Source organism: Gobio gobio, assembly GCF_949357685.1.
Source record: "Gobio gobio genome assembly, chromosome: 25".
In the NCBI taxonomy this organism is placed as follows: Eukaryota; Metazoa; Chordata; class Actinopteri; order Cypriniformes; family Gobionidae; genus Gobio; species Gobio gobio.
The window spans coordinates 17149045-17175691 of NC_137121.1; the positions used below are offsets into that span (position 1 = coordinate 17149045).

Sequence of the window (26647 nt, forward strand, 5' to 3'; positions counted from 1 at the left end):
GGTTGTATTTACAATTTTTAATGGTGCTTTTTTGTCTTGGTCACTGCATGGAAAATGTCTTCAAAATGTCTCCTTTTTAGTTACATGGAAAAAAGTAATCTGGGTTTGGGATGACATTTTTTGGCACAAACTCTATTTATAAATGTACTAGACCGCTGCTATTGGTTAAAAGGATATGGGGAAAAATGAAAGATCCAATTTAAGCACCTTTGCAGATGATGGTGTTATGAGCCCCTGCTCTTTCTCTTGTTTTTTTCTTTTCTTTCTGAGTCCAGTTGCCAATTGGATGGGGGCGGAGCCTGATTATTCCTAACACCTGAGGCCTTTGTCTTTTTAAAAGCTGCTGGTGGCACTCCAGATTTGGGCCTACCTCAGGAAACCTGTTGTTTGTGGTTTTGAAGTTTGTTTTTTCCTTTTCTTTTGTACAGGATGGTGAGTTTTGTTTTTGTAGCTAGATTAAAATTGAGGTAAAGCATAGGTAGGTAAGCTGACCCGGAAGATTCTTTTTTGTGTGTATTCTTTTGTGTTTCCCGGGTGTTAGGAAAGCATTAACACACTGAGTTGTAGTTTAGATTAGTTAGCTCACCAGTCCTTATTTTAAATGTATGTTTTATTTCTTTGTTTGTTATTGTTACTTTCTGTTGCCAATAAATTTGATATTTGTATTGCCCTGGCCTTTGCGATTTGTTTTGCTACTTTCCTGAATGGCTCTATGTTGGTCCCTATTTTGGGTCGTAACAGATGGGTTTACCGAATAATTCCTTGGTTCATTAACAAAAGAATCTTGCTGGCCTCTTGACCCTGGACAGCATAACACTGTCCAAGTGTGACTTAGACATGAATGTACGTGAACGGGTTGGAATGAAGTGACAAAGCCTTGAAGGCAAATAACGAAAAGAACGGCAACCTACGAATCTACGTAATTGCTTGAATACCAGACATCACACAAACAAAATTGCAGCTGGGTCCAAAACTCTGAGCACATTAAAAATATGGCATTTGTGTCATATAAATGTGGAAAAAACCCTGACATTTTTAGGTGTTATGAAATATTATGATTATTTAAAAATTATGATTTTGTATTATTCAACCGTGTATGCTGTCATTAAAGTATTTCCCACAAAAACAATGAAGAAAAGTATGCACAGTAAAGCTTTTCACTAATGATCTCAGACTTTTGGACCTTGTAGATGTAATTGCGACTGCACTAATTTTCAATATTCATGCTTAAATTACACTTAGGTGGCTAAACCTCATTTAGTATTCATGTGGTCACAATGGGAGCGAGCGTGAATAGTGGTGGACCTTGTACTGTACATTTGAGAAGACACCTTTGACAAAGCCGGCAACCGCACCTGGGGTCAGTTAAAGATATGCAAACATATTTAAACAATTTCAAACATAAACGCAATGAAGAATTACACAAAGTATACTTGAACTGAAGTGAAATGAATGAAATACTCTTCAAAGGGTTTAAAACTGCAAACTTAAAATAGCAATATGAATGTGCAGAAAGAGATGGATACTTGAAAGAAAATTAAAGAGGCATCTTTACACCTCTTCAAAAGAAGGAAAAACAGGTTTGTGTGTGTGTGTGTGTGTGTGTGTGTGTATGTGAGTGTGTGTGATAGAAAGATCCAGACCGTTCCCCTCAGTTGGGAAATATTTGCATAGTTAAAGAGTGTGAAATAGTCAAAGTCCAAAGACCCGCACTCCTCATTTAGTATCACAAACCTCACCAAAAGGTCCAACCTTCAGATTTCCATCAATACAGATAATAACTTTGCATAACCAACATTTAATATTTATATAAATGCTCTCTTTCAAAACCTAGTAACCTTAATCTCCCTTTTAATATAGAATATTTTGGTTAAAATCTAAGAATGGCAAGCGCAGTGAATTAGGAGAAACGTCAGTTATAAATATATTTGATTTCATTCAAAACTTAAAAGTAATTTTCTATTGGAATAAAATAGTCAAGTCGCCTGTGCATTTCTAATCAATCGAGAAGTTAATTGGAGGAGAGTTAAACCATTACTCACCTGTCTAAGTTATAGGCTATTTAAAACAACTGAGTGACCATGCACTTTAAAAACTTCGCACGGACTTGGGTTTCAAACAAGACGGAAAAAAATTCCCTAAACACAGACTTCTAAACAGCAGGGTGATGCTGGGAAATCAGGCGCTAACCTATGAATAAGTAAACGCCACTCTGGCTCTGTGTTGTTAATCATGGGAGTTCATACGACACGCATTTCCTTTGGGATTTGATCCTACCACATCTTTCCTCAGTGTTGTTTATGCAACATCTATAGTAGAGCCACCAACACTGACACTTGAATCTCTATGTGATCAGATAAGATCACCAGTTCCACCGATCAACTTACGCTCACTGATGTTACGTAACTATTGCACCGGAGCGAACGACAAAGCCTGTCGCACCCCTATCCAACAGCCCGACACGAACCTACACGCATAGACAACTGTGTGCTGTATTTCAACCCATGTATCCCATCACTACATTGTCAGGGTTGCCAGATATGCTGTAATCTTTCCCTCTGGGAGCCCCTGGAAACCAGATACAGAAGAGGAAGATCAAACACTGGGCATGGGATCACATGTCTCTGCTGTTCGTTCGGAGCGTGACGCACACATGGCATACAGGGACAGAGGATTTTCCCATACCCTCCCTCACTCTGGCTCTTTTCAGAGGTGGGACGTCTGGTAATCACAAGATTAGGAAGAGAGCCACACCACAGATACAGCCAGGTTTGAGAAGAAAGCGAACTGTGGTGGGAAAAAAGCGCACAAAAATATCGTTCCACTGGAAGCACTTTAACTTCTAAGAAGGAAAAAAGTAGCAGTTATCCTCTGATAAACTACTTGTAGAAGAATCATTCAACTTTCAAAATATGTATAGAAATTATATATTTAAAAAAACTCACTGAGCAACAAAAATCATGTCCATTGCTAACATCTGATGAAAGCAAAAGCAAACCAGGTGAAGCAGATTAACAAAACAAATTGTTTGCGGTTATTGGACACCTCTGAAGCCAAAGGGAAACCGTCAGACTAAAATTCCTTTATGCTGAATAGTTTTATTGTGTTTACATTTTATGTGCCACCAGGAAGAGCCTTTTTTTTTGTAAAACCAGAAACTTACTGGAAGAAACCCGAGTCAGTTAGCCTGCATAAAAGTTTCTCTTCACATGATTCTCTATGAATGTGAAAAAAGAGAAATGCAGTTAGACTACTTTTATGCTTCGAAGTAGCAATTAAGATGTTCCTGGCAAGGATTCAGGAACCTCATCTTGAACCCCGTATTAACTGCATTATTGGTTCACGTGAGGATTAAAATTCTCAGAAGGTGATGCTGAAACTAATGGAACAACACGTTTGTTAAACACACGCACAGACATATCATACACCTGCCGCAATGTGCCGCTCAATGACTCAATGACTAGGTACAACCTTTTTGGAAACTGCGTCTGGCGCGGCGACCATTTTTTTCCGTTGTTAAAGGCGCGGCATCAAAAAGGCCTGTGTTAGCGGCCTCACTCCGTCCTTTCGAAGCACATAGAGAAGCTACAGGGGCTGACACAGGACAAAAAAGTCGTTCGTCGGAGAGAGCAGAGAGTGACTAGCGCTCTATAGAGAAGTTTGTCTGTTTAGGGCTACTGTAGAAACATGACGCCGCAAAATGGCGATTTCACTGTAATGGGGACTACATGTGTATGTGGATAGAAATGGCTCATTCTAAGGTAATAAAAACATAACTGTACATTATGTAAGGTCTTTATACTCCACTGAAAACATAGTTATGTCTATTATATTGCATTTCTATCAATATATCCTCATAAATACTACACACTGCACCTTTAAACTAGCAAAAGTGGATTTGCGCCATGCGCATTAAAATAGAGCCCAAAGACTTAAAGTCGACATGAAACGGAAGTTGTGATAGACTTTTCTTCTCTATGGTGACATATGTCCGAGTGAAATGGCTTCTCGAACAAGAAAAAAATGTAGGGCGGGACTTGATTTTGTCCATTGCTAATTGATTGGATGGTTATGGTTTGCTATTGCTGTGCTGTCATGTGAGTGACAGGTCATCAGAGAAAAGAAAATTAATTTAAAAAAAGAAAAGATGTTCACGGATAAATCATTTATAATAAATACTGCAATATTCCTTAAAAAAAAGATTTGTCCATTTTGATTTGTATTATGACTTTAAGAAAACGGCCTTTGCAAAAACTTTCGAGTCTCATTCGAGGAAAGTTTCACGGTCTTCCCTGACATCATTACAAGTGCTACAAAGGACAGTGCAAAGGCACCAGGAAGGTGGATGTTAAAAGTTAAAAGGCCAGATGCTTGTTTTCATAGCTGGTGTGACTCATCTGCTCCAGTGTCAGCTCCTTCCACTGAAGAGGGCAGGTGGAAATGGCAGGACATTGGCCTCTGGGGGCCTGAGGGTTTAAATACAGCCTGCTGACATAACTGACCAGAGATCAACGCTTCTGCTTCATTTTTCCACCACACCTACAGCCTTTCCGCCTGATCCCAGAGGGTAAAGATGCTGGATGTAAAATGGTGACACAGTCGGGGACCAAAAAAGCAGGCATAATAACAATTTATTTTTGTTCTCATAATGTTCATAAGCTATCTTTATCATACACTTTTTTCCAGTGACAAAGTCACTTGTACTGAACGCAGGTCTGCTCAGTATGAGCATGGATGAATTTCTCAAGGCGGGGATTCTGATAAATATAGTGATGCACCAATATTAAAATTACGAAACAGATAACTTGATAATTAATTTTACATTACAGCTGATAACCAGTACTCGATATTAAAATATGTATCATTTTGTCTAAATAAATTAAAAACAAAACACTACAATTAAAAATGCTACTGTAAATGTGAATTTAGTAGGGATGACCGATATATATGAACATTTTGGCCGATAAGATAATTCTTTACATTTGAAAGCTGATAACCGATATATTGGCCGATAAATCTAAATCCAAGTTTTTATATAATTTTTGAGAGCCTGATTACAAAAACAAAAGTCTCACCATTAAAATCCATGTCTCGCGCACACAATTATGACAGATTTGCACTGCACATGTTGCACTTGATTGTATTTTCCTTAATTTTCATATTTCAAGCATTTCAAAACCATCATGGCGAACAGTGTGCATCTGAAGTGCCAAATTCTTTTATTGGTCCAATAACGATAACATTAAAAATGAACATATATCAGCCAATACCGATATGGTGGCCGCCGATATATTGTGCATCACTAGAATTTAGGCATCACAACCTTATAATGTACAATGTATAGTATATATTTTTTTGTCTTTTGAGATTTGCTAAAGATTATACTTAAAGTTTTATTAAATTATTAGTGTTTTTGAACATCAACTTAGTGTTAGATGACAAATATATATTACTGGCTAAAATAAATAAATAAACAAATGAGTTTTTGATTTATGGCTTGTGAAATAAACAGCATGTCCAAGCCCTGATTTATTTCTTACAAAAACTCTTCACTTCCTCACTGAGATTAAACTAATCCACAGGTATGCCACTCGAAAGCGGTGAAAAAAACCCCCTAAAACTCCCATTTTCCTCATTAAGGTTTCACCTTTCATGGTTCCCTGAGCTTTTTATTTATATCCTTCTCCATTGTAGAGAATCCATACGGTCGCATTAATCACTTTCAATGTGAGGGATTCGGCCCAGATTAAAGCATCATTATAACTAACCCGTCTTCAGCGAGTATAAAAACCTGCCAAACCAAACCGACGTGGCCACCTGTCAGTTTAATCCGATCCCAAAGGAGAGAGAATGTCAAAACGCATTAATTATTGCCAAACAAATGTTTATGATAGAAGATCAAATGTCTTCACTGCGCCTACACAAAACAAAGATGTATTAATCTTCAATGCAAATGACTAAGTACCTGCTTTGGGTTTCTTGACAATCATCCTTCTTGCTGTCCTCTGGCTGCACACATGTTTGAGCTGGTGTTTGTTGAGATCTAGAGCTGCGATTCTTCAGCAGGAGGGAAGTTCCTCGTCCAGATTGACCTCGACTCCTTCTGCGGGCCACTTTACCCACGGGCCCCGACCTCACCCGCCAGACTGAAGAGTTGGAGCTGTGAAGAGTCAGAAATCAGTACTCAAAACTCACTCAGGGACATATAACATACATACGACATACTCAAACATGCATTTAGACTAGAGCTGTCAAAATTAGCGATACACTTTTTCAGTTTAACGCAGTATCCGTTTTTTCTGTCATCCTTGGGCTAGCACAACAATATATGATCATGGCCTTATTCATGCAAATGCTTTTAAACCATTCAAGCGTGACAAGTCAAAAGAGAACGCACTGTCTGTGAATGCCCTGTCTATGTGACACACACACACACACACACGACGCACAGATGCATGCCAGAATCGAGTTCTCTTTCGTGCTTGAAGAAACAATTACACACAGAATTATGCCAAAATGTCACTTTTGTTGAGTATTCTCATACATTTTTGAAAAACTCTTATTATATTTAAATAATAAAAATTATTAATTAGTTAATTAGCGATTATTAATTAGTTAAAAAAATTCGATTGACAGCACTAATTTAGACACATGAGCAAACTTAAAATGTATTTATTTTATTGCACAAACCACTTCCACTTCCTTTTGCTTCTAACTGAAGGATCTTTACACTGAAGTAACAGGACACCATACACACTGATTTACACCTGCAGTCCTGAATGATACACCCTGTTTACTGTATTCACACAAACACACACACACCCTCATACAATTACACTTACTGCATCCCAAAACATAGCATAGCTACTCTAGTGATCATCACCACTGTCTACCTGATGACTAAACAAAAAGTTCAACACCTTAGTATGGAAATTGCTATTGCTAAGAACTAGTGCTGAATACATTCAATGAACATTACTGTTTAAATAAACCAGTTGTTTGTATGCATTTTTTCCTGCAAATAATCATTGAAATGTATCAGTAAATGTCCTGACTAAACAGCATAATTACACTAAATGTATTTTCATTAATTATCTAAATGAATACATTATATTTTTATTATGCGTCTGAGCCAACTCTGTCTGCAAAAATGTTAATTAGCATTTTTCCTGTTTACCTGTTAAAAATAAGTAAATTAAAAATCCTTGCATAATTGTTATTTAGGCTTTAAACGAGAAAAAAAAATCCAACTGAGAAAGAAAACAAACTAATATATATATATATATATAAATAGCCAAGCTAATGTATATATTGATATATAGCATTGATATATATTCATTTTAGTTTAAGTTTTAGTCAATTTGTTATGAGCTTTTGTCATTTTTATAAATGCATTTTATATTTCTATTTAGCATTAACTTATTTGATTTCAGTTTAGTCATTTTAGTACTTCAACATATTTTATTTCAGTTAATTGTCAAGGCAACATTCACTCATTTATTTTTTTTAATTCTAGTTAATTTTAGTTTTGAATTCAATTAAGTATTATTTCAATCAATAGTTTTAGTAGACAATAACGACACTGCTTAATTCTAGATATATTCACTGAAAACAAGTCTGAATACCTTTTACAATTTGCTCCTTAAAGGGATAGTTCACCCAAAAATGAAAATGACCCCATGATTTACTCACCCTCAAGTCATCCTATGTGTACATGACATTCTTCTTTCAGACGAATAAAATCGGAGTTATATTAAAAAAGTCCTGGCTAATCCAAGCATTATAATGGCATTGACTTGATGGGTCATTTTTGAAGTCCATAAAAGTGCATCTTTCCATTATAAAAGTGCTCCATACGGCTCTGGGGGTTAATAAAGGCCTTCTGAAGCTAAGTAAAAAATATCCATATTTAAAAATGTATAGACTAAAATAGCTCATTTCCGGCGGTCAGCAGTGCGCGAGTCAACTTGCGCTAAAAGAGCAAGTCGACGCTATGTTTTGTTTTGCTCTATCCTCTGCGCTTCTACGTTCGTCAATGCGCATGTGTCAAGGGTTCAGGGTTACTCTTTCGTCATAAATCGATGTGTACGGCAAAGTTAGCTATTTTAGTCTAAAAAGTTTTAAATATGGATATTTTTCTTACACAAACGCGCCACTTCGCTTCAGAAGGCCTTTATTAACCCCCCGGAGCTGTGTGGAGCAATTTTATGATGGATAGATGCACTTTTATGGACTTCAAAAATGACCCATCAAGTCAATGCCATTATAATGCTTGGATTAGCCAGGACTTTTTTAATATAACTCCGAAAGAAGAATGTCATATACACCTAGGATGACTTGAGGGTGAGTAAACCATGGGCTAATTTTCATTTTTGGGCGAACTATCCCTTTAATTGCATGCATCTTGTTTTAGGATTAAGATGCTTTTGCGCAGCATAGACCAACTTGAGTTTGCTACCTATATGATTGAATATATGTGATATTTATGATGATATTGAGTTTTTCAATATAATTTCTAATACCAATTTTATGCCAATATGGATTTTCTGACTTCCCTAAAACTGATTTGAAACAATACTTCCATGGTCGGCCAATGAATATCTGTGTTTCAACAGATATTCTGTGCGCCAGACATTTAAGCCTGTTTTCTGGGATCAGGGTGAAGTGATGAAAACCTGAGCTGGGTGATTGGACACACACAGAGAAACAGCCCCCTTATTTCCTCATCATGTCAAATTAGAAAATCCACACGCTGACCCTCAGTGACCCCATTCGGTCTCAAGGATCATTCTGTTGACACTAATGCAGCAGCTTCTGGGAATGACAGTTATGCTATGTAGGCATGTTTATCAACATTTTTCAGGAGAAAAATTTTGCGACATATAAAAAAAACAGTTGAAATTTAGTGCATAATTTCCAAATGCACATTTTCCAATTGTTTCAAACCTAGTGGAACTATGAGATTCTACATGGATGCAGCCACCTCGAAATATGGATTCAACCATTTTAAATCGAAATATCTAAAGCAATGAATTAAGAAGTGATATATCTTGGCATCTAAGCAATGTTCTGTACGAACACAAGGCCTCATAATAAAATGCAATGACATGCACGTCAACTTGAATTTCCTGCACAAAGATAATCAGAAACACACACATGCAAACAGGCGAGTTAAACACGCAAAATATTTCAACTAGCCAGAAGCATTTTCCCATACAGTTAAAGCTCCAGAACAAGATTCATTCTTGCTCAGACAAAAGTACAAAGCCATAAATTATGTCACTGTGACGACGAAAAAAATAAAAACGCAAGGACTTGATTGGTGACATCCACCCGTCTTTAACTACCTGAACATTGTTTAAGGGATAGTTCACAGAAAAATAAGAATTCTTTTATGATTTACTCATCATTTACTTCCCCATCTCGTTCCAAACCTGTATGACTTTATTTATTCCGTGCAACATAAAGAAGATATTTTGAAGAATGCGCTGGCTGCTTGTTTTCATGTAATTACAATTAATAAGGACTGGAGATGGATGCAGTATCATTAAAGTATGATAAAGCATCATAAAAGTTGTTTATAAGAGTTGTGTGATTCATCCGTGAACTGGGCATTGCTAATTCTCTCATAACACATGCTATAAATTGGGATGGATTTCAGGATTTTGTCACAATATTTTTATTGAATTATGTCTGTGTCCATCATATGGATAAAGGAAATGGCTTTATAAAATTGTAATGTTTCATTTAAAAATGATTTATTTTTACATTTAACTACATTTTTAAAGAAGCATTCATTAAAATAATTATTAAAATAAAAATACGTTTTAAACGTCTATTTATTTTAAAAAAGTGATTTATTAACTTACATTTTAATTAATACATTGGTAATGATTTCTTCATTTTATTTTCAAGTGGCATATCCATATTAATAGTAATTCCATCAACAATTTTTGTGCTGCAAATAAAAATAATAATTTGAGTGTGTGTAAATAATGACCAAATGTTTATTTTAGGAAGTATCCAATTAATCTTCAAGTGTATTATATTTAACAGTTCTGAGGCAGAGGAAATACACAGTCAATTAAAACGTACCCATTAATAAAACCCATTTAAACACAAAAGGGGACAGATTCTTGACTCCATGTCCATCTCTCTACCTTCTTGTCTAATCTTTGTGTCACACACCTGTCTTCAGTAGCACCTCCATCTGAATCTTGAGAAGTGAGTTGCTCCTTCTTAACCCCACCCAGAGTGGAATTCTGGGAACGTCTACTACTGCTCCTCCTGGTTCGAACCTGAATCACATAATTCTTAGACTGAATATGTACATAGGATAAATGTATACAGCAAAAAAAGGTGTCAAAAGTCTATCATCTTCACAGAAATCTGATACAGACAGTGAAGTCACTGCTAGCATATTGTCATTTTCGATTTCAAATGATGCAGAAGCCATGTTTAAGGCCAAAAATGTGGTTTATTTATATATAAAGGTGGTCATAAAAGCAGGTGCACCTGTGCCTGAGTGAAGGAGGTGGAGATTCTTGCTTTGGGGAGGCGGCTTAGGGCAGGACTCCTCTTGGCAGAAGAAGATTTGGCAGCTGCACTATACTTGCCTGATTCCAAAAGGTAATGCTGAGCCACTTTCAGCAGTCGTGTGAAAACATTCTTAGTGCCGGAGCCCGGAGCCTCTGGGGAAACACAGAAGAAATACAATCTTAAGAAAGTCTCAAGAATCACAGATCGCATGGAAGTGCAGTATATGTTTATCAACATTTATATACATTCATACAAATATACACACATGTACATATACATACATACACACATATACATATACACACACAAACATACATACATATACATTATACACACACACACGCACACACGCGCGCGTGTGTGTATTAATCGCATCTAACATAAAAGTTTGTTTATATAATATATGTGTACACACATATGCATACTTATATATATATATAAATAAATAAAAGGAGGTATATACTGTATACACCCACACACACAGACAAGACAATCACAAATAATATATATATAAATATAATATATACACTGTATACACTTTTGCTGATATTGAGGTGGGATACGGTCGGATAACGTTAGGGACAGGTGTGGTGGTATGGGTAAGTTTAAGGGTAAGGTTAGGTGTAAGGGAAGTATCAACAGTGTAATTAGAAATTAATTAAAGATATAATTACATGCAGGTAAAATGTAAGTACAATGTAAAAACATATACGTACACAATAAGTGCATTGTATCAAAATATTTATTAAAATGTTTGTACATAGTTAAGGCCATCAGGCATTATAGGAGAAGACTCGGTTATCTTGGCAAAAGGATGTTGCAAAAAGTATTTAAAGGGTATGTGAGCAATGTGTATTAGAGAAAAAAACATTTCATAATGAGATTCTCCCCAGCACTAATATTTATATTACATAAACTGATTGTTTAATGTGTTTATACACACAAATTTGAAACAAATGAATGTAAAAAAAAAAGTAAAAAAAAGGGTTCTGGGGGGCATGTAAAAAAAAAAGAGGTGCTTATGACACCCTTACATGACATCCTTTTGTTTTAAAATTGGTCTAAAAGGGTTTAATTATTCATTGTTAATATACCAAACGGAAACTGCAAAAATAACTACTCTGGAGAAAATGTGAGTGGCGCTTGGCACATGACTACATAGTTGTCTTTGCACATTAAACTGGAATTAAAAAGTATTTTAAAACCACTTTTAAGGAAACCACTTTTGTAAGTAAATTGAAAAAGTAGTACCAATGGGTCAATGGGTGAACTCCTGTGAGTTGCAGTATATTTCCAGGTACAAACAAACATCACACCACAAACGCGCCCACAGCACAAAAGTGAATGTTATCAGACTCTATCACATTTACACAGGTGCTGCCGGTCTGCTCTTGCTAATGCAGGCTGTGTGCTGGAGAACAGATATCCATGTCGGCCACATATGCCACTAGGGATTCTGCCTGTCCCCTGTAATCGCATCAACAGAACAAGGAAATGTGGGCTGTATTGTATTACAAAGCGTCTGTTTTGGTGGTTTTGAATAGGGTAGGTGACAGGGTACAGTTGGTAGATACGTTCTCTACTCGAGTGTAATGCGCTTGACATTGAATGAGTGAATCGGTGACCTGAAGTACAGTGTCAAAGGTTTTAGCCTATTGTCTTGATTTCTTTTTCTGGGCTTTCCGCCAATAGTATTAACTCATGCCATGTGATTGGATCCAAGGGGCGTCATAATCTCATGTATGATACGGCAGGGTGCCATCTTCAGGTACTGGCGCACTTTCGTTATGACATTGTGTCTCTCGTTGCGATGACCCATTAGATTAATAGCATGGAGGTCTAGACCTGCCTAAATTACTCATAAATAATCTATGAACCGGCTCACCTTTTTTGGAATTGTTCTTGGCACCTTCTTTTGAAGGTTTTGCAGCGTGTTGTCCGTCGCTGAGAGAACTCGCACAGCCTTTTGCGCTTTCTTTTTTTGCTTTCTCTGCAAAGAGGGATGTGAAAGAAGATTTGAATTTTTATTTAATACAGGCATGTGAAACATCTGGTAGGCCAAAAAGATAAATAAAGTTTAAAACACAAAAAAAACACACAAAAAAACCTGCAATCATAGTAAATAAAATGATTAACAGATGATATGACAAATACATTTTTACGTTTGCCTTAAGAGTTGTAGAAAAGCATTTTTTTTGTATGTACTGTAAGCTTTTCTATCCCACAAAAGACATGCAAAGCAAAAAAAATACAGCAGACGCCCGGCAATTCAACGCAAATTACAGAGTAGTAAATGTTTGTGTCGCATTTTTTTACTATACAAAGACAAAGGATACATTTGAAGTACTTTGCAACTACAATTAAACCTTAATCCTAAGATTTGGAGAGAGCAGTTATTTCACAATCACTCTCAATCAGCGGCAGTTTAAAAGCTTTAGTTTGCAGTTGATCTTAAGAAGACAAGTTCTGGCCTGTTCAGGAGCGTAATAAAAAAACACTGGAAGGTACCAGAGCTCACCCTGCCTCCCTGAAGCACCTGAGGGCCTAATGGACACATTAAAGTCTTTTTATATACTCATTTACATTCGTTTTCTGGTGGATTTTTAAATGACGTACAGCAAAAATGTCAGAGAGGAGCTATTGAAACAATTAAAAATCCTTTAGGCTAAATTCTTGGGGTTTCCCTTTTAAAGATTCGGAGGTATAATTTTGTAGGGAATGAAAGTTAATGAACCATGTCACCTCGGTCGACCAACTGGCATCGGTTTTTTAAAGAGCCGGAGCCAAACAGATTAGCAGATGATGCAAAATAAAGGTTTATCCTGTGGCTCTAACGCAATAATGACAGGGCTATGCTGAAAGAATGATGGGTAATCCCATCATTTTTGTGCTGTTTGATAGAAAGAATGCGCATTGTAATACTCCTACAATTGCCGTCACAAACAGAAGAAAAAATAAACTGATGTGACGGAAATGTAGAACAAATATCCGATATCAGATGACAACTAAAGTGTTCAAGAAAAAGAGTTTCCATTTGAGAACAATAAAAGAGAAAGTTTGGCAGAAGGTTAGGATAAAGTCTTATTAACTTTAGCCAGATTTGTTAAACTCGTCCATGCTTGCACACTTTCTCCAGCCCTCTCCCTCACTCTCTCTTACGGACGCATACAGTCTTTCAAGAACAAAACGCCCAGCTTTAGGTGGTGCTGAAAAGCGGCTTTCTTCTGGAATTACTCAACTGATAACCAGAAGGTTATCGTACTCTATCAGATGTAGAAAAAGGCCACTTTTCTGGGTTTAAAAGTCTGTGGAAACATGATAGCAGACGCATTAGTGTCGATACACACGTTTGGTGTGTATGTGTGTGCAGACGCTCTATTATGAGAAGGCGTTTTAAAAGTGGTGTGTGCAGACAACATCAGTTCAGTTTACCTAATTTATATAGATCACATAATGGTTTCATCAAAACACTGCTGAAGACATTTCTGGTAACCTAGGTAGAGTTTAGCACTATAACTATACGAAATAATTGTGAGTAAAGCCCTATTCAAACTGGACTAGTTTTCCAGGAGGTTGTTCTTGTTGACATACTTTGCGATTTTAATCCCATCCAAATCTGTCAAACCTGTGTTTTTCCACACACAACCTTTGTATAAATTCCAGGGCAATTGACCAACTGTTTTTTTGGCAAACTCAACAGTCATCTGAGAAATCTAATCCCGTCCGAATGCGAATGTCTGTGATTGCTGATATTGTATTATTCTAACGCTTCTTCTCGTGTGTTTTTGAACTACCTGAGCTACCGTTTGCACACCAATCTTTGACATGCTTTCATTTAATTTCAATATGGATGGTATCCAATGAAAAAATAACATATACAATCAATAAATAGAGGCAAATTTTGGAAACTGTGAACACTGCCCATTTTAATATTAGTGTCAGGTAAGAGTCAAGCTGGGGCCACATTCAAATATTTTTAAAATCTTATAAGATTTTCAAAGTGTGAGAGACCACAAACATGATGATCAGAATTCCGATTTAACCGTTTTGTTCCTCTAGTGTGTGGAGTGCCGCGATGTGATCAGGAAAGCACACCACACACTAACAGATTCTCTTGACTTTAAAGCAAACAAACATGGCGGACGACTGGCAAGAAGAAATGCCGCTAATAGTATATGGACTGCTTTATACAGAAAATTTGCGGGGAGGAAAAAAGGAAAATGTTTAGATACGGTCGTGGAGACGTTTCGAGATTGTTTTGTTTCATTTGATAATCTCCAGAGTGTGTACGCATTTGTCCTCTGGGTTCACCCCACACAACAGGATTTATGATCATAAATATTCAACATGTTGAATATTTGCGATTCGAGATGGGGGTGGATCCGACATTCTTACGAGCAGATTCAGTCGGTCTTAACACACCTCACACCACAGGAAAATCTGATAAGATAACCTGTAGAGCCATCAAGATAATTAAACCTTAACTTGGATTGTTGGAAGTGGAGAAATCGGCCCAAAATCCCCCCAGTTATCTTGTAGTGTGTACCCAGCATAAGAAACTTATCAAGATTTCTCTGTTCACTTGTGCAAATTTAGCATAAAAAAGCCACTGCTATAAACTCATGACGTGTACTTAAATAGGATTTTTAAAATAATAAATTAAAATAATAATAACAAATAATAAAAGAGTACAAAGGAAATCTACTAATATAGTAATACTAACATATTTCTCCCAGTTACTCAAATTAAAGCCACCTGAGGGCAAGAGGGAACAAGTCTTTTGATTTTAATTTGTAAAAAAAAAAAAAAAGAAAAAAAATTGTTACACACTGAATTTCAAAAGGCTAATGCAACAAAATAAATCCTTTGTACTGGTTGTGGATCCAACAAATCAGATCTGCTACCGTCACAATCTGCTTGTGCATGTCATGTGTGCCAATCAGTGCAGGGGTTCAGGTCAGCATAGATCAGCAGTGGCAGCATATTCCTGCTCTGAAACTGATATATGCCACTTCCTCTGACGCACAAACAGCAACAATGTTGGCCTGGCAACCGGTAACCATGGCGTCTGTGCACAGGAACTCTGCAAGACCAAGATTAAACCTGAAGTTTCCTTCTGGAAGCCAGCCTCTGTTTCATAAAGATCGGATCTCTTGTAGTCAAGATCTTGTAAGTACTCAAAGAGAATGAACTACATAAAAGTATAAAAATAGTATAGTATAGTCTTTAACGTAGTCTCTATTTATACCCCGCTATATAAATCACTAAAAGCTCATTAAATTAAATTAGATTAAATGAAATTCAATTACATTAAAATTAAAACTCTCTCCTATAATGTTACTCAATACATTACATTAAGCTTATATTAATAAGGCACAAAACTGTAAAACATCAACAACATAGAGCGTTTTGTAGTAATCTTAATAAATTAAATAAATATAAATAAAGAATAAAATCACTGGAAAAATTTAAAAATAAAAGCAAATGTAAATGCATGAATAAATATATAAATGCATAAAAAAGTAAATAAAGTGGGTCTATATTTCCACAAGGATCATAATCATGCTTAACTTGCGCTCATGGAAGCAGTGTGAACATGCAGGATGTCTTATCAGTGTCCAAGATCCAACTTCAAAGCTTCCTGTTCCCATAAATTCCCATTAAAACTCCCATAACTCAGTATCATTACACCTGGAGGGAGGGGACTCCAGGTTCTCATGCACCAGAAAAAGTTTTAATAATAAAAAGTTATATTTATTTCCTTTACCTTTGTACCTTGGGGCCCAGTGTTTCTTTGACGGATTTCCTGTAGACCCTCAAGCAAACAACGCACATCTAACAGAGTTCAAACAAAACGCCCAAGAATCAGTTACTCTTATTTTAAGGTGACGTATTTACGTTGTAATTACTCAAGTGCTAAGTAAAATTAATGAATGTACTTATTATAGAGTTACGGTTAGGTTATGGTTTGGTTTAGGGTTAGTTACTTGTATGCATAATTTACGGTTATTAGTATAGTATGTACATGTAGTCAACTATTTCGCCTTAAAATAAAGTGTTACCTCAGTTTTTAAGTAATTTGGGATAACATTATGTGTAGTTTGCACATGCCAAAATATTGCGCCGCAGGAAAACAGATAACATGGAGCCTAACAATGACAATGGTAAAAGTCCTGAGGAACACAATAGGTTATGTATGCGAATACAAAGGAAATGGGCTGACTTTTGAACTCAGCCAAACAATCAATCACAATAAAAAAACGGCAAGTAAAGAGACCACCACTTAGAAGACTCAACATTAAAAGACCTGCACCTCCGCAAAGTAAAGGTAACATGTTGGTGATTTAACTTCTGAAATGCCCTGCTCTCCCTTTGATGAGATTGATGGTACAGCTGTGGGACGTGTGATTACAGGAGGTCATTAACTAAGATGGGAATGACACCCAAAAAAAAAAAAAAAAAAAAAATCTCATTCATGAACATGCTCACTTTAATTTTAAAGGATAGTTCACACAAAAACAAAAATTCTGTCATCAGTCATCACCCTCATTTCATTCCAACCTGTAATCCTGCAATTCTGTGGAACAAAACAGAAGATATTTTATAAATCGTCTTTTTGGGTGCCATTTTGGATGCTGTTTTGGATGCCATTGACGTTGGTTGAACAAAAATAGCTCTAACATTTATCAAAATATCTTCTTTTGTGTTCCATTGATGAAAAAAAACAGCATACAGGTTGGGAAACAATAGGGACCTATTATGCAAAATTCACTTTTATAAGGCGTGTCCACAATGTGTGTAAACAACCAGCCTATAAATGGTAAAAATCCAACCAATACTTTTTTTTGTAATCCCCATCAATCATTATCAATCTCTCATAACGCCGTTTCATATTTCCCCCTACTCCTACATAAGAGTAAGAAAACCCCGCCCATGCCATGACTGTTGATGATCTGCCCTTTTAGCATAGACACACCCTGAGTGAGAAGCACAGAGCGCCCTTTCTATTTACTTGCTGTATCAGCTAGTTAGAGTATTACAAAGACTGCGCCAAAAACATTATAAATGTTCTGTCGTCGGATGTACCAACGAACATACGAGCCATCCGAGCCACTGAGGACACCATGGTTGAATTTAATTTTTGAAGGAAAAGAATGTTGGTAAAATGTTATATATTTGTGAAAATAATTTTATGCATGACTGCTTCACCAACGAGGGTCAGTATAACGCTGGAAAATTTTCGAAAAAGTTGTTTCTGAAGGATGGGTCAATACCAACTCTCCAACTTGCTCTAACTTCATATCCAGAACAAGCAAGGATGGCACTTCATATTTTGTGAATGTTTGCAAATGTTCTTTCTGAATGAATGAATGCTGTGTGGCTAAAGTTACCATAGTCTCTGATTGTATTCACAGAGATTAGAGCCATGTCGTTAGTTTTATCTCAAAAAAGCTCACGGTCTGCGTAATTCATAAACGCACATTTATTATGCATGAATCAACGTAACCACACAACACACTAACGTTACATAAATCAATCCACTAACCATTCAGAAACATCCAGCAGCAGTCTAAAAGTTGCAACCTCTTCCTGAGTCTCTCCATCAGTGTCTGACTCCAGTTCAAAACATGTACGGCTGCACTCCACAACTGGTTATTTCTGAGTTTTTGGCTGAGTGAAGATTCGCCTGTTTTGTTGTTGACGGAGTATCCAAAGCTTGTGTAAAGGATCCTTCCTCTCCTGGAAAGGGGGCCAGGAGTAGCAGCTAATTTGCATTTAAAGGGACACGCATAAAACGGCACGTTTCTGCTCACACCCAAATAGGGGCAAATTTGATAAGTTATAATAAATTATGTGGGGTGGGGGTATTTTGAGCTGAAACGCCACAGACACATTTTGGGGACACCAGAGATGTATATTACATCTTGGGAAAAAGGGCATAAAATGTCCCCTTTAAAGAAAATAATTTTTGGGATTAACTATTCCTTTTAGAGACTGACTGGTAAAATGTTCCACTTCTTTCAGGCTTTGGATTTCATTGCGGCTAATTTAATTTTTTTTACTGGTATTTACAAACTATTTACTAGTAAACCATCCGTGTCTGACAGAGATGTCACCATATGTGCTGCTGACGCAGTTCAGACTGACCTTTAAGGATATTAAAAAAGATTGAAACGGACATGAGGAGGTTTGGCAGACAGTAAAACACAAAACCGAAGCATCTTCACACTGATCAACCGTGCTTCTTCTGTTTGGACAAATCCTGGGCTATATTCCAATATCACAGAGAATCGCAATCTTAGGGAGAAACCTTATGGCATGAAAGATTAAGAAATATTTCAGATTCTGCACTATTTCTAGGTCAATAATCAAAACCAAATTAAGCACATCTTTTATATGAATAAAGGTTTTTTTGTTACTATTATTTTAAAAATGTATATAAATATACGCCTTTTATATTATACAATTTATTTACTTATTTATTTACATATACATGTATTTTTTACATAAAAATATATTATACATTTTTTATTTAAAAAAATAAAGTCATATTACCAAATATTATATTCAAATAAAAGGTATAATATACAATTATTTATTAATTCACACCTAAAATAAGTCTATATTTATGTAAAAATATTACCAAAATGGCAGCAAATGCCATGCAACAAACACATGCTCTTTTATCATTACTGTTATTTTATGCATATAAATAAACAAATACAATTTATAACGTCAAAATGAATATATATTAAATATATTACTATTTTTTTTATGTTATATTAGGGCTGCCAAGCAATTGATCGCGATCAATCGCACCCAAAATAAAAGTTGTGTTGATATAATATATATGTGTGTATAATTATGTATATTTGAATACACACAAATACATATTTAAGAAATATTTGTATATACCGCATATACATATTTATATAACTATATACATATTTATATTATTTTATATATATATATATATTTATATTTTATATATAAATATTTAAAAAAATATCATAAATATATACATACATACATACATACATACATGGCACTTCCGGCTATTTTTGTTATATAATAATAATTTATATTTATTTATATATAGCAAGTGCCATGCGCAACAACCACATACAGTCTTTAATTAAATGGTTTCCCACATGCTATTTTATTTATTTATTTTTACTACTATTCTTACTACACACACTTACTTCTATACTCTACTTCACTCTTTGGTTTTCAAAGCATGTCTTTCCAGGGACAGGTAAGGAGGTCACGATGAAGGGGGAGTTGTGGAGAGAGGCCCACTATACTGAATTGTGCTTTCCAGCCATCAATCAGTCTTGAATCATCTTTGAAAGATAGTCATCTATCAAAGCCTCAGGAATATCAATCACTGCAGGGTCAAAATGCAAAGGCGGGTCATAGAGGAACCACTTGATACTGGTCTTTCATTCTGAGCCACTAACCATGGCTTACATGGACGTCACTCCAGCTACAAGTACAATGCTTTTGCCGTTTGTTTTCTAGCCTTTCAGAAGGAAATTCTGCAACATACTGTATATAAATAGAAAGTTGATATACGTAAAAAAAAAAAAAAAAAAAAAAACTAATCCTAAACTCAAATCAATCAGTTTCTTTATATATCCGCAGAGAGTCTGCTCTTTTAATCCATGTGGAGTGGTAGATCATTTATGAGTTGATTTGAACGCATCAATATGGCAAGAGTGGGAGGAGCTTCCTGCCCTGCTGACACTGAGCTTAGACTCCACCACATTCCCTCACTCAGGACTCAACTTTTAATGGGCTTTAAGCCTGATCGCAGGTCAGGGGCCAGCACAGGGGCCGCACAGGGGCCAAACACTCAACAAGGAGTTTAGGAACGTGCAGAAAAGTGTACTGGAGAAGATGTTGTTGTTTTTTTAAAATCTGATCAGAATTTCTATAGTGATAGTCTGGATTCTCTTCAATAGGATTCTCTTCTAATAGTCTAGAGATGCACCCCCGCAATCACATTCCTAAATGACAACGATTCGGCCATGTCTGTTGAACCTTTGACAATCACAACGGAACATTAAAACCTGCGCGGGCACTGCCGCTGAGCCAGAGAGAGCAGTTGTCATGTATATGAACAAACATGTATATGAAACAGCTTCACAAACAGTCTTTTCAACCACACAGTATCAAAAATATTACAAATATTCAATTACAGAAGTACTGGGACAAAATAGCTCCGATATAAGCACAGATGTCTATGGTAGCTATCAAAATTCCCCTTTTGAAAGTAACTTGTCGCTTCAAATTATGTTTTTATTGATTACATCACTATGGCACCAGGTGGCGACAGTGACTTAAAACATTTTTTGTCATTGAATCATTCATTCAAGAGATTCAAAAATGCTGATTCATCCAGTAATGAACAAGTTATGAGCGAGTCAACTGTTTTGTTTATTTTTAAAATTAATTCAGACTAATTAAACATTTTAAATAGACTGCAGCAATTAACATTTTGTCAGAATCTCTAGTCAATTACATGTTATTTTGTTCAGAATCATGGGATAATTAATTTTCTCAATTTATCCAGAATTGTGCAGCTGTAGGCTGGATTTTACCCATTTTGCTAGTCTTAGGTCCTTTTGTATTTATGATAAGGCTGTCAATTAGTTAAATTTTTAATGAAATTCAATTTAGGATACGCTGATTGATTAAGTATTTGCAAACAAATCGCATATCAAAAGCTGATTTGAAATAAAAGCTGTCTGTAAATACTGGACACAGTTACAAAAGACTAAAGCATCTTTGAATCACTGACCAAGCCCTTGTTAGTTTTAATGGGAGAGTATAAAAATTATCTCAATGGATATGAGTCACAGTAGCATTAACCAACTGAAGTCCAGCATAGCGTGTCTGTTAATTCCCTTGCGGTTTGGCTTTTTCCTTCTCTTTAAATTACTAGGTTGTTATACATTTCACTTTCAAGTTTCGTCCCAGATTCACTCAAGTCCTTTTCTCAAATAAACTTGCCCAAGAGTTCTTATATATTGCAAATCCAGACGAAAACAGCTAAAGACAGGATTTAGCTTTCAACATTAGGGAGGGAAAAATATTGTCAAACATGTTATCCTGCAGAGACAGCTCTTTGCAATACATTTATAGGGTGAGTTGGGTTTCTAGTTAAAGGATTAGTTTACCTCAAAATGTAAATTTCCTGATAATTTACTCACCCCAAAGCCATCCAAGATGTCCATGTCTTTCTTCTTTCAGTGGAAAAGAAAGTTTTTTGAGGGAAACATTCCAGGATTTTTCTCCACAAAATGGACTTCAATTGCAACCAATATGTTGAACGTCCACATCAATGATCAAAGGGCTTCAAATGGTACTGCTAAAAAAAATTCAAATGTATATACTTTTTAACCACAATTTATCATCTTGTGCTGGTCTGCAACGAGCCAGGCATTACGTAACGTATGTTGAAAAGGTCACGCCGAACGTGGGTGGAAGTACTGCCCCATTGTTTACAAAGCGAATGTTCGAAGACTAATACAAACGCTTTTTTAACAAAACAGGTAAAACAATGATAAATTAAATAATAAATATGTCATTCAACATACAATAACATTTGAACGATCCTCCTTCTCCACACTTTTAAACAATGGGGCGGTACTTCCGCCCACGTTCGGTGTGACCTTTTCAACGTACGTAATGCCTGGCTCGTTGCAGACCAGCACAAGACGATCAATTGTGGTTAAAAAGTAAACATTTGAATTTGTTTTATTTTTTTAAATGACAGATCGTTTTGCTAGATAAGGCCCTATTCCTCAGCCGGAATCGCGCAGTACCATTTGAAGCACTTCAAAGCCCTTTGAAACTGCATTGATGTGGACGTTCAACATTTTGGTTGCAATTGAAGTCCATTGTGTGGAGAAAAATCCTGAAATGTTTTCCTCAAAAAAAAATATTTTCCACTGAAGAAAGAAAGACATGGACGGATGGCATTGGGGTGAGTAAATTATCAGAAAATTTCATTTTGAGGTGAACTAATCCTTCAACTAACCAAATAAGCACAATTTATAAGAAAATAATAAAAAATAAATTGCATAGTATACATGTATTTATTTAAATATCTCATTACTGTATTCTTTTATTTATTTACACATAAAATGTGCCTATATTTATATTAAATAAATAATATTAACAAAATGGCAGCAAGTGTCATGCATCAACCACATGCAGTTCTTAAATAAGCAACTGCCTATATAGCGACAACCTAGAAACACCCTAGTAACCACCAAGAAAATCTTTGCAACTACCTAGCAACCACCAATAAAACCCTAACAACTGCCAAGAAATGCCATAGAAATTAATTCAAGTGCTGAGCCAACACCTACAGTAGCAACACCCAAGAAACCACCCAGAAGACCCAAACAACAACTTGGCAACCACCCAGATAACCCTATATTTCTAGCTGAAAATCTAAACTGATCACTTAATGATTATTTCAAATTAGACTTTGTTTGAAACAACTAAACAGATTTGAAGGTTTATATTCTTTTAGTCAAGTGATTACAGTCGTTGCATTTAGGCTCCATAATACAAGTAACATCTAGCCTTTTAAAACTTAAAAAAAAAGTGGATAATGCTTTTTAAAATATTGCACAATCCTATATATGGTAAAAACAGGCGTTTATCAAACAAACACATTTAGACTTTACTGCAAAACATAAAAAAAAAACACCTTTAAGAAAAATTACATAATGGACAAAAGCAGAAATGAATATCCCCCAGTTCAAAAGAGACTGAATCTGTCCATCACATGAAACCACCTTCAATCACAAGTGCTGCATGACCTCGAGACAAACCCTCAAACTCTCAGTGAGTAGAAGTTCAGGAGACACATGAAATGGTTCAAACTGGATGATGGGTGGCCTGATACTGAAGGTCCAGGAAAGCCTTCTGTCATTAGTGGATTTATAACTAACATAAGGCTTTACTCAACAGGGTCGGAAGAATTTCACCTTTCTGACCTGGCTAAGCCTGGGCCTAAGCCGCACTGCCCAATTTTGACAAAATGCAATGAAGCCATCTCTTCACGCTCATCAACTGTGTGCCGCCCAGAATGAGAAGGCTTGTGTTGGTCATTGTCTGTTTCACATCTTCTGAACAAGCGCTGGGCGGTTATTTGATTAAGCTGGTCCAGCGGGAGCACTCGGGTTACAGAAAATATTAGCCTTCAGCAGAACGTGCTCGGGGACAGAACAGTCAAACTCAATGAAGGGCTGACTTAATCATCTCATTTTACAGGATTAGAGGCAAAATGGCTGACTATTGTGTTTGCCCAGACACAGGGCCCTGCTCAAGGTGACCAGAGAAGCAGATTCAGAGCTAAAACCCAACATAAACGGTTTTGATAGCCGCATTATAAGGCTTTCAGGTATATTTTTCAATCAGCACTACCATCCCAAAGGCCAGTGTAATCGTAAGGGAATCCCAAAAAGGTCCCTAAGATATTGAACACTTGTTGGTTTTGCAATTATTCCAGGACCTACAAGTCTGAAATGATTGTGATTATAAAAAGACGTCACAAAATAAGGGCAAGAAAACAGTAGTCCGATTCTTTTATGTCATGTACTCTTATGTTACCTTTCTGAATCAGTCTGGATGAATCGTTCACTGAATGAACTTTGACTCAAAATTAACAGTTTTGAGTATTTAAGGTCTGTGAAATGTAAATCAAAGGTCTGTGAAATGTAAATCAACACTACTGACTGGCTTATATGACAATGTGTAGTTAAAGATATATGCAGGACCATTCAAAAGTTTGGGGTAAGTAAGATTTTTTGTATGTTTTTGAAACTAGTCTCTTATTTTAACAAAGGCTGCATTCACTTGATCAAAAATACAATAAAAATGTAATGCTGTGTCATATTACAATTTAAAGTAATTTAAATATATTTTAAAAAAGTTATTAATTTCTGTGAAGGTGAAGCTGAATTTTCAGCATCATTACTCCAGTCTTCAGTGTCACATGATCCTTCAGAAATCATTCTAATATGCTGATTTGCTGCTCAAGAAACATGTATTATTATTTTTAATGTTAAAAACAGACGTACTGCTTAATATTTGAGTGGGAACAGTGATAAAAAAATTTCCCAAGGATTCTTTGATGATATGTTTAGAAAAACAGCATTTATTTTTGAAATAGAAACACAAAATGTTATAACATTATAAATCCTTAGTCATTTATCAATTTAAAGTGTTCTTGCTGAATAAAAGCATTAATTTCATAAAAACAAAAAGTAAACTGTGACATATTATACCCAAAAATTCTTCATACAGTGGACTACTAAAATTTGATAAAAAATTTGAGACCAAAATTATTCAGAAACTTTGACCTGACCATGTTTTGTTAAGTGTTTTTCATTTAATTGCTAATGCGACCTTTTACACCACAGACTGGACAAAATGAAGCATTGCTTGGTAATTGGTTGACCTAAATTGCTATTATCTAAGGCTATGTCTACATTAATGCGGATAAATTTGAAAACTGAGTTTTCGTTTCAAAACGCTCTCCGTCCACACTAACATTTTCCAAACATTTCTCATCCACACTGAAACTGTCAGTAAACGCCAAATTGAACTTACTGCGCATGCGTAAAACCTCATAAAAGCTCAATGAGATGATACAGACATTATAAAGTTATCACACAATTCTTCTGGCAGGATCATTTTATTTAGCAAATATCTCCCCATTCACTGATGCGTCCAGGTCGTACTCGGTCAACCATTATTATAGTTGGTCTAAAACGCAACTGCTCTCATGTTTTCCCACAGGACAGCGAGTAAGTTTTCTGTCATCCTTGCAGGACTGTGATATGAAGTGTGCAAAGTAACATTTTAGCAACTGTGTGAAAGTGAATAGCACATAACTGGCACAATAGCGGTATTAACATACGGATCTATTGGTACAATATGCATCGCATGACTAAACATGCGTCATCGTTTTCAAATACCTCCGTCTTCGCAGTACACACTACGACACGAAGACGCCGTTTTCAAATTTATCTGCTTTGGAGAGCATTTTCAAAAAGCTACGTTTTTGTTGACTTAAAACACCGTCTCAGTGTGGACTGAAGGGCAAAACGGCGATAAAAAGATGCGTTTTCAAACGAAAACATATTAGTGTGAACATGGTCTAATTGTGTGCTTAAATTTAACAGCTGATTGCAATCCATTACATACCTTTCTATCAAAGTTATCTGACACTATCAAGATTAATTTGTTCTGACACAGTTTAACTCTGAGTTCTCGTCATATTTTATTACCATTTTCTAAACTATAGTGAATAAACTGTGATAATGTGAGAAAATGTTGAAGGTGTCTGAATAAAAGTAGGTTTAACTGTATATATTTATACATATAAACAATTTAAAATTTTAGTAAATAATATACAAGTATTTTACATTTTGGATTCATTGCACCTGTAGAAAGCAGCTGAGTCACTGCAACACAGACGGCAGGGAAAAACAGCGCTGAGATAGCAGCACACCTCAGGATTCTGCCAACACACTCACAAGCAAAATGCAATCCTGCTCTCAAGGCAACAAACACCTTTCTGTACTGCACAACCCCATGAGAGCCTATACAGCAATCATCAGTGATTTCTATGAAATAGAAATTACAAATTAATCTGTTCTTGTAAGCTATAAAGCATGACTTTCAAACGTGGATCCAGACTTAAGTTCCTCTGAGCCCTAAGAGAGATCTGCAGTAAAGAACAGACACTTTATTAGCTGAAACAAGAGCCAAACTTTTTTTTAAAGCTTTTAGAGTATATAATCAAATTTTACATCATCTTAAGCAAATAGGATAAAAAGGAACAACACTCGATCCTCGCCAAGCCTCGCCTCCCTCGGTTACGGTTACTCACACAAGCTTTACAGAACATTCCATAGGAAAGAAGATGTCTGTGTAGGGTCTGAGTTTTAGTAAAATAAAGTAGCATAAATCTGATTTTAAACGTCCGTTCAAAGGTTTAGAGTTGGAAAAAGTTTAATGTTTTTCAAAGAAGTCTTATGCATTTTGTAAAGGCCTGTTCACACCAAGGATGATAACTATA

General features: G+C 36.0%; 1 protein-coding gene across 1 annotated transcript in view; it reads right to left on the bottom strand.

Moving 5' to 3' along the window:
• The window catches only part of LOC307121320 (uncharacterized protein), a 46462-nt gene that overhangs the window by 2520 nt on the left and 17295 nt on the right, over positions 1-26647 (bottom strand). The window contains exons 11-14 of the mRNA XM_079808839.1: positions 12425-12529; positions 10516-10691; positions 10189-10298; positions 5966-6160 (exon numbers count right to left, since the gene is read on the bottom strand). Of these exons, the coding sequence (XP_079664965.1) occupies positions 5966-6160; positions 10189-10298; positions 10516-10691; positions 12425-12529 (586 nt within the window). The remainder of the gene's footprint in view (positions 1-5965; positions 6161-10188; positions 10299-10515; positions 10692-12424; positions 12530-26647) is intronic.